This window comes from Staurois parvus, unplaced genomic scaffold, assembly GCF_062004578.1.
Source record: "Staurois parvus isolate SC_StPar_1 unplaced genomic scaffold, SC_StPar_1.0 ptg000496l, whole genome shotgun sequence".
NCBI lineage: Eukaryota > Metazoa > Chordata > Amphibia > Anura > Ranidae > Staurois > Staurois parvus.
The window spans coordinates 590,713-601,005 of NW_028318292.1; the positions used below are offsets into that span (position 1 = coordinate 590,713).

General features: G+C 38.9%; 1 protein-coding gene across 1 annotated transcript; it reads right to left on the minus strand.

Annotated features, from left to right (window-relative positions):
* Window positions 1–2,042: 2,042 nt before the first annotated feature.
* LOC149452114 (natural cytotoxicity triggering receptor 3-like) lies at window positions 2,043–8,167 on the minus strand. The gene is made up of 2 exons (XM_089689746.1): window positions 8,089–8,167; window positions 2,043–2,443 (listed from the first exon to the last, which is right to left on the minus strand). The coding sequence occupies exons 1-2, from the start codon at window positions 8,165–8,167 to the stop codon at window positions 2,043–2,045; spliced, it is 480 nt and encodes a 159-aa protein (XP_089545872.1).
* Between the last annotated feature and the right edge of the window lie 2,126 nt (window positions 8,168–10,293).

The following is a 10,293-nucleotide window of genomic DNA, read 5'->3' on the forward strand; positions in this document are numbered from 1 at the left end:
TCTTGTAAGCCTGGGTATCTGTTCAAGGAATGCTGCTACACCAAATCGATGATGCGTGCCAAGCATGGAACATGTGTCGTGTCCCTGTTGGAGGGTGGAGAGAAGGTTGGTGCCATTGTCACATACAACCATTCCTGGCTCAAGCTGCCATGGCGTCAACCACCTCTGAACCTGCCCCTGCAGATCTGAGAGCTGAGCTGGGAAGCTCCTTCTGGGTGGAATGTATAGATATTTCCTCTACGGAGACAGTCATTATCTATGGGGGAGGCAGTAGTGGATACTCATGGACACTTTACCGGCCGTTCTCAGTTCCTGCTCTCACACCACACACTCCGGATCTGATAAGAGTTCACACGCCCAGCTCAAAGGACTGTAAACACCCCTATTCTGTAATGACCTGCAGAAATATTACATACTGGCCTCATTACACAAGTCCTATGGAATAGTTCTTTGTTGCCATGCAGAATGCCTATGATTTTATAAAAAAATTAGCTTTGCAAATGTCTCAGCATTCGCACAGCCATCACAAATAACCCCCATCATGTGTCCAATATGTTTATTTCCTATGATTGTCAGCTCCATCTAGTGGCCATAATGTAGTATTTATCTAAAACACAGCAATCAGGGAAATAATACATTATGTCCACTAGATGGAGGTGCCAATCATAGGAAATAAACATAGTAGACATATTATGGGGTTTATTCAAGAGGTATTCCCACATTGAATTTTCTATAAATAAACCCCTTAAAGGGGAACTAAACCCTCCTATCATTTTTAGCCAAAGGAAACTGCCATCTTGGCTTCTCTTTGATCTGCAACTGCCATGGTGCGGCACATGTGATCAGTTACAACACCAGCCATTTCATGGTTTGACAGTTTGGTTGGGAGCACAAGCAACTGTGAAAGTTACACTCCCAGGAATGTAACTGTTTTTTTTAAAACTGTAAAATCGTAGTTTGGCTTTAACCCTATACAACCTGATACTGTTATCCATTGATCCCAGTGAGTACAGATGGCTGTGACACCCTCCGAGTTACTGGAGGACAGGAGTTCACAAGGCAATAAGAGTCCATTAAGGTGAACTTTTTCTATGATCCTCAGCTCCATCTAGTGGCAATAATGCAGTATTTACACCTAAAATTCTTTAATCAGGAAAATAATGCACTATGACCACTAGATGGAGCTGACAATCATAGGACATAAATATAGCAGACACTATACGGGGATTATTCGTTAGGTGTTCTCATGTCAAACTTTTAATAATAAACCCCATAGCCCTGAGCTACCAGACACTGATATACAGTGATGCCAATGGGCACAGATTGCTATTAGACCCTCCATGTGCAATAGGCCAAGAATTCGTAAGACAATAACAGTCCAGGGTGAACTCTGCCTATGATAATGGTGAATGTACCGTGTCACTTGGCTGATGTACAAGCCTCAGATATGTGATAGAGATTTTCCTCAATCCATCAATTTTCCCCATCCTCAATCCATCAATTTTCCCACTCCTCAATCCATCAATTTTCCCAATCTTCAATCCATCAATTTTCCCACTCCTCAATCCATCAATTTTCCCCATCCTCAATCCATCAATTTTCCCACTCCTCAATCCATCAATTTTCCCACTCCTCAATCCATCAATTTTCCCACCTCTACACTGCTCCACAACACCGCACTACACTGACTACACAGACTTAATTCCTAACACGCCACTAACTAACCTCACCTAACTAACTCCACCAACCCACTACACAAGGTAGCTGTATAAGCCCGTGAGCCATGATTGACCAAAGTCACCAAGATATTGGCCAATCATGGCTCTCACAGTGAATTCAGCTTTGACTGGCCAAAGCATTGCACCTGGCCTATGGTCAACTGCATTGTTTTGGCCAATCACAATGTAATGTGAGAGCTCAGTGCATTGTGGGGCACGCTGGGCGATCAACCTGTCGAACGCCAATACGGTTTGTGTGTTCGCCAAATACTCGAACATCAAGCTCATCACTACTGAAGGGTCATCTCACTGTCTCATTATTGATCAGATATTGATAATTACACAACCAGGACAGTAAATACAGATCTCACCTGTCACATTGAGGAACGTCCCATTTCCATCTCCGGATATTTCTTGGCCAATCTGCAATATAACTTCACAGTAATACATTCCGGAGTCTGACAACTGCACAGGGTGTAGGGTGATGGCGGCCGATTGTCCATGGATGAACTGATCTTTGTCCACTCTGGAGAGTCTTCCAGAGAAATCCATATCATTCTCAGAGACCTCCGACCCACTCCTCGCTATGTGTCTGTACCACTTGTAGGACCCGATGATAGTGTTCTCTCCGGTGATATTGTAGTCACACGGTAAGGTGACCGAACTGCCCTCTGTAGCCCATATTACTGGAGTCTGCCGTACATGGATCGTCTGTGATAGAAATCCTGACAGAGAGCAGAGACCGATGAGTGGGACAAGACTACAGAAGAGAAATTATTGTACAAAGATCTGAACTAGATATAAGGAAAGAAAGAAAGAAAGAAAGAAAGAAAGAAAGAAAGAAAGAAAGAAAGAAAGAAAGAAAGAAAGAAAGAAAGAAAGAAAGAGAAAGAAAAAGAAAGATAGATAGATAGATGATAGATAGATAGATAGATAGATAGATAGATAGATAGATAGATAGATAGATAGATAGATAGATAGATAGATAGATAGATAGATAGATAGATAGATAGATAGATAGATAGATAGATAGATAGATAGATAGATAATAGATAGATAGATAGATAGATAGATAGATAGATAGATAGATAATAGATAGATAGATAGATAATAGATAGATAGATAGATAATAGATAGATAGATAGATAATAGATAGATAGATAGATAGATAGATAGATAGATAGATAGATAATAGATAGATAGATAGATAGATAGATAGATAGATAGATAGATAGATAGATAGATAGATAGATAGATAGATAGATAGATAGATAGATGATAGATAGATAGATAGATAGATAGATAGATAGATAGATAGATAGATAGATAGATAGAGAGATAGATAGATAGATAGATAGATAGATAGATAGATAGATAGATAATAGATAGATAGATAGATAGATAGATAGATAATAGATAGATAGATAGATAGATAGATAGATAGATAGATAATAGATAGATAGATAGATAGATAGATAGATAGATAATAGATAGATAGATAGATAGATAGATGATAGATAGATAGATAGATAGATAGATAGATAGATAGATAGAGAGATAGATAGATGATAGATAGATAGATAGATAGATAGATAGATAGATAGATAGATAGAGAGATAGATAGATAATAGATAGATAGATAGATAGATAGATAGATAATAGATAGATAGATAGATAGATAGATAATAGATAGATAGATAATAGATAGATGATAGATAGATAGATAGATAGATAGATAGATAGATAGATAGATAGATAGATAGATAATAGATAGATAGATAGATAATAGATAAATAATAGATAGATAGATAGATAGATAGATAGATAGATAGATAGATAATAGATAGATAGATAGATAGATAGATAACACTGTTCAACAGGTAAAAAGTTTTGGGCATAAAATTAGCTAATCTTACCTAATTTTGGGGTGCTGAAAACGAAAATGACCCTAAAAAATGTTGATTGGCTCTAGTTTCCATGATATATTCACCCATCTAATGACGTAAGCCATTCAAAATTATGATGCAACTTCAGCTGCATATTGCGCAATTGATACTGGTGACCAATAGAAAATTGCATGTATACTGAGATGATGCAATATTAGCCTTTAATTGCATCACTTCACTGCATAAAAGCTGCAGTATCTGTAGCTGATTGTAGTTCGTCTTTACATTTCGTTTTATGCTTATATAGGCTACTCAGTAATGCCTCGAACTTGTGTGAATAAAGCAGATAATTTCTGCTATATCTGCGGTGAAATAACTTTTATCTCACAAAAAAGGAGGATAACAGGAATGATTAAGAAAGCCTACAACTTGTATTTTGGCTGCAAGATAGGAGACCAGGACAAGAGCTGGGCACCACATATATGCTGCAATTCTTGTGGGACGGCACTGGAGCAATGGTTGAATGGAAAAAAGGCATCTATGCCTTTCGCTGTGCCAATGATTTGGAGAGAGCCAACAGATCATGTTAGTAATTGTTACTTTTGTATGGTGCCTCCAATTGTAAAAGGGCTAAATAAGAAGAAAAAGTTATCTCTGCACTATCCAAATATTCCATCGGCAATACGTCCAGTTCCTCATGGAGAGGGGCTACCAATTCCTAAAGCACCAGAATCCTTCGTGGTTGAGTCAAGTGAGGAAGAACCTGAAGCGTGTAGTCACGTGCAGTTGTAAGAGATAGCCCTTTCCTCGAATACAAGAGAAAAGCCAAGAGAAGCAAAACCGACACAAACTGAAGACAAAACTAGTGAGAATCCTAAGTATTAAAATGATTCAACTTCGCTTATGGCTATAATTTTTCTTGGTAATCCTATGCAATATATTATGCCATTTAGGCTTTGTTATGTAGTCAGTATCACTTGCTTTATATTTGTGGAAAGACATCTATCTATATAATTATTGTGCATTATGTAGTCATTACGCCTATAGTAGAAAACTTTCCGTTTACAGAAAAACTAGAGCCAATTGATAAATTTCATTGTTATATTTGAACTCAGAATGTGAAATTCATTAAGAAATGGATCCTTTTGTTTCCAAAACTGGCAAAAAATAAAAATTTGTTGAACAGTGTAATAGATAGATAGATAGATAGATAGATAGATAGATAGATGGATAGATAGATAATAGATAGATAGATAGATAGATAATAGATAGATAGATAGATAGATAGATAGATAGATAGATAGATAGATAATAGATAGATAGATAGATAGATAGATAGATAGATAGATAGATAGATCCTCTGTCACACCTGGCAGGGCCCCCAGCATACAGATCAGTCCAGTGATTGGGTTCATGTTGCTCTGATCGGTCCTGGTCGTCTCCCCTGAATATTCGGTATTACTGGCAGGTCTCTGCTCTGGGCGGAGTGTCTTGGTCGGAAAGTTCTCTCTGTGGTCACCTTATGAGTTGTCACCTAGACTTCTGGTCAACTCTCTGATCAGACCACTTCCTGGTGATCTCTGTGTATGGACATTCTCATACATACCTCGTCACCTCATCAGCCACATTCACATATAATGAGGGTCGGAGAGGATGAAATATATGAAGGTTATACCTGGAATTCTGCAGCTTCTGCTTGACACTGAGGATCCTATGAAGCTCCTTCTGGGTGGAATGTATAGATATTTCCTACCCTGAGACAGACATTATCTATGGGGGAGGCAGTAGTGGATACTCATGGACACTTTGCCGTCCGTTCTCAGTTCCTGCTCTCACTCCACACACTCCGTATCTAATAAGAGTTCACACGCCCAGCTCAGAGGACTGTGAACACCCCTATTCTGTAATGACCTGCAGAAATATTACATACTGGCCTCATTACACAAGTCCTATGGAATAGCTCGTTGTTGTCAGGCAGAATGCCTATGTTTATATAGAAAACAAATTAGCTATGCAAATGTCTCAGCATTCACACAGCCATCACAAATAACCCCCATCACATGTCCAATATGTTTATTTCCTATGATTGTCAGCTCCATCTAGTGGCCGTAATGTAGTATTTATCTAAAACACAGCAATCAGGGAAATAATGTATTATGTCCACTAGATGGAGGTGCCAATCATAGGAAATAAACATAGTGGACATATTATGGGGGTTATTCAAGAGGTATTCTCACATTGAATTTTCTATAAATAAACCCTGTAACGGAAGTCACTTTGGGTGGGGGGCCCATGGAACCCAGCTCACTTTGGAGAGGTGGGGAGACCCCTTTCTTAGCTCCCCATATCCCTATTGTGTGTAAGTCACCCTGTGCCTGTTAGTGGTACAGGGTGATCTGTCCTAATATTGTGTAGACATGTATAGGTGGGGTTGGGGTTGTAGATTGTTTAATGCCATGTGGTTGCATCCCATTGTTCTATTGTGTATCTTGCTTGGGAGCGAACTATTATGGGATGTATGTGTTTATGTGTATTGGCTTGGTGGGGGGTGTCTCCAGCAGCCCTCCCCCCTGATGGGACTGTCTGTTGGTGTGTCCCTTGTTAATAAATGTAGATTGCCCCACCCTGTGTCATTATGCAGGGAGGGGGGATTGTCCCCTGAGTGTATATATCTTGTATCTGTGTTAAAATAAACTAGTCTACTTTCTGGATTACTTCAAGACTGGTGTCATCTAGTCTTGTATGGTCAGCGGTGGTGTCTGCTGTCTGTGTTCGGACGGTGAAGCGGTAGTACCCAAGCGCAGTCTGGGGTCAGTTCCGTTACAAACCCCTTAAAGGTGTACACCCTCCTATCGTTTGTAGCCAAAGGAAGCTGCCATCTTAGCTTCTGTTTGATCTACGTCTGCCATGGTGCGGCACATGTGATCAGTTACAAGACCAGCCATTTGATGGTTTGATAGTTTGGTTGGGAGCACAAGCAACTGTGAAAGTTACATTCCCAGGAATGTAACTGTTTTTTTAAAACTGTAAAACCGTAGTTCGGCTTTAACCCTATACAACCTGATACTGTTATCCATTGATCCCAGTGAGTACAGATGGCTGTGACACCCTCCGAGTGCTGGAGGACAGGAGTTCACAAGGCAATAACAGTCCATTAATGTGAACTTTTTCTATGATCCTCAGCTCCATCTAGTGGCCATAATGCAGTATTTACACCTTAAATACTTTAATCAGGAAAATAATGCATTATGACCACTAGATGGAGCTGACAATCATAGGACATAAATATAGCAGACACTGTATGGGATTATTCGTTAGGTGTTCTCGTGTCAAACTTTTAATAATAAATCCCATAGTCCTGAGCTTCCAGACACTGATATACAGTGATGCCAATGGAAACAGATTGTTATTAGACCCTCCATGCGCAATAGGCCAAGAATTCGTAAGACAATAACAGTCCAGGGTGAACTCTGCCTATGATAATGGTGAATGAACCGTGTCACTTGGCTGATGTACAAGCCTCAGATATGTGATAGAGATTTTCCTCAATCCATCAATTTTCCCCATCCTCAATCCATCAATTTTCCCACTCCTCAATCCATACATTTTCCCAATCCTCAATCCTTTAATTTTCCCATTCTTCAATCCATCAATTTTCCCAATCCTCAATCCATCAATTTTCCCCATCCTCAATCCATCAATTTTCCCACTCCTCAATCCATCAATTTTCCCACTCCTCAATCCACCAATTTTCTCACTCCTCAATCCATCAATTTTCCCAATCCTTAATCCATCAATTTTCCCAATCCTTAATCCATCAATTTTCCCAATCCTTAATCCATCAATTTTCCCAATCCTCAATCCATCAATTTTCCCACTCCTCAATTCATTGATTTCCCCATCCACAATCCATTAATTTTCCTCATCCTAAATCCATTAAGTTTACCCATCCTCAATCCATCAATTTTCCCAATCCTCAATCCATCAATTTTCCACATCCACAATCCATCAATTTTCCACATCCTCAATCCATCACAATCGTTCCTTACAGCAGATGACCACAACTCATGCTTCTGTTGAGGCAAAAAAAATAATGAAATAAAATAAAAAAATAAAAATAAACAAGCAAAAAAAAAAAAAAAAGGAAACCGCTACTGACTCAGAAGGAGGAACACCTGCGACACAGCGGTGATGCAGAAGTGCTGTAAAAAAACACTGACACCTCTACACTGCTCCACAACACCGCACTACACTGACTCCACTCCTAACATACCACTAACTAACCTCACCTACCTATCTCCTCCAACCCACTACATAAGGCTGCTCTGTAAGCCCATGAGCCATGACTGACCAAAGTCACTGAGACTTTGGCCAATCATGGCTCTCATAGTGAATTCAGCTGTGACTGGCCAAAGCATTGCACTTGATCATTATTGATCAGATATTGATAATTACACAATCAGGGCAGTAAATACAGATCTCACCTGTCACATTGAGGAACGTCCCATTTCCATCTCTGGATATTTCATGGCAGATCTGAAATGTAACTTCACAGTAATACATTCTGGAGTCTGACAACTGCACAGGGTGTAGGGTGATGGCGGCCGATTGTCCATGGATGAACTAATCTAGGTCCACTCTGGAGAGTCTTCCAGAGAAATCCGTATCATTCTCAGAGACATCCGACCCACTCCTCACTATGTGTCTGTACCACTTGTAGGACCCGATGGAAGTGGTCTTTCCAATGATACTGTAGTCACACGGTAAGGTGACCGAACTGCCCTCTGTAGCCCATATTACTGGAGTCTGCCGTACATGGATCGTCTGTGATAGAAATCCTGACAGAGAGCAGAGACCGATGAGTGGGACAAGACTACAGAAGAGAAATTATTGTACAAAGATCTGAATAGATAGATAGATAGATAGATAGATAGATAGATAGATAGATAGATAAAAGATAGATAGATAATAGATAGATAGATAGATAGATAGATAGATAGATAGATAGATAATAGATAGATAGATAGATAGATAGATAGATAGATAGATAGATAGATAGATAGATAGATAGATAATAGATAGATAGATGATAGATAGATAATAGATAGATAGATAGATAGATAGATAGATAGATAGATAGATAATAGATAGATAGATAGATAGATAGATAGATAGATAGATAGATAATAGATAGATAATAGATAGATAGATAGATAGATAGATAGATAGATAGATAATAGATAGATAATAGATAGATAGATAATAGATAGATAGATAGATAGATAGATAGATAGATAGATAGATAGATAGATAGATAATAGATAGATAGATAGATAGATAGATAGATAGATAGATAGATAGAAAATAGATAGATAGATAGATAGATAGATAGATAGATAGATAATAGATAGATAGATAATAGATAGATAGATAGATAATAGATAGATAGATAGATAGATAATAGATAGATAGATAATAGATAGATAGATAGATAGATAGATAGATAGATAGATAATAGATAGATAGATAGATAGATAATAGATAGATAGATAGATAGATAGATAGATAGATAGATAGATAGATAGATAGAGATATAGATACTGTATATGGATCTTCTGACAACCGTGTGACAACCGTGTGAAAACCTGGCAGGGCCCCCAGCATACAGATCAGTACAGTGATTGGGTTCATATTGCTCTGATCGGTCCTGGTCGTCTCCCCTGAATATTCAGTATTACTGGCAGGTCTCTGCGCTGGGAAGAGTGTCTAGCATGGAAAGTTCTCTCTGTGGTCACCTTATGAGATGTCCCCTAGATTTCAGGTCCACCCTCTGATCAGACCACTTCCTGGTAATCTCTCTGTATGGACATTCTCATACACACCCCGTTACCTCAATAACCTCAATAGCCACAATCACATATAATGAGGGTCAAAGAGGATGAAATATCTGAAGGTCATTCCTGGAATTTTGCAGCATCTGCTTGTATGGCACTGAAAAACCTGTGAAAATGCTTCTGTGTGCTACATACATGTATTGTATACATAATGTACAGCATAGCTTATAGAATGCAGTCATAAGGAGTATGTAATGTACAACATAGACAACAGAAGGCATGGATCAGGAGTATGTAATGTATAACACAGATAACAGAAGGCATGGATCAGGAGTATGTAATGTACAACGTAGACAACAGAAGGCATGGATCGGGAGTATGTAATGTACAACACAGACAACAGAAGGCATGGATCGGGAGTATGTAATGTACAACACAGACAACAGAAGGCATGGATCGGGAGTATGTAATGTACAACACAGACAACAGAAGGCATGGATCAGCAGTATGTAATGTACAACACAGACAACAGAAGGCATGGATCAGGAGTATGTAATGTACAACGTAGATAACAGAAGGCATGGATCGGGAGTATGTAATGTACAACACAGACAACAGAAGGCATGGATCGGGAGTATGTAATGTACAACACAGACAACAGAAGGCATGGATCAGGAGTATGTAATGTACAACGCAGACAACAGAAGGCATGGATCAGGAGTATGTAATGTACAACACAGACAACAGAAGGCAAGGATCAGGAGTATGTAATGTACAACACAGATAACAGAAGGCATGGATCAGGAGTATGTAATGTACAACGTAGATAACAGAAGGCATGGATCAGGAGTATGT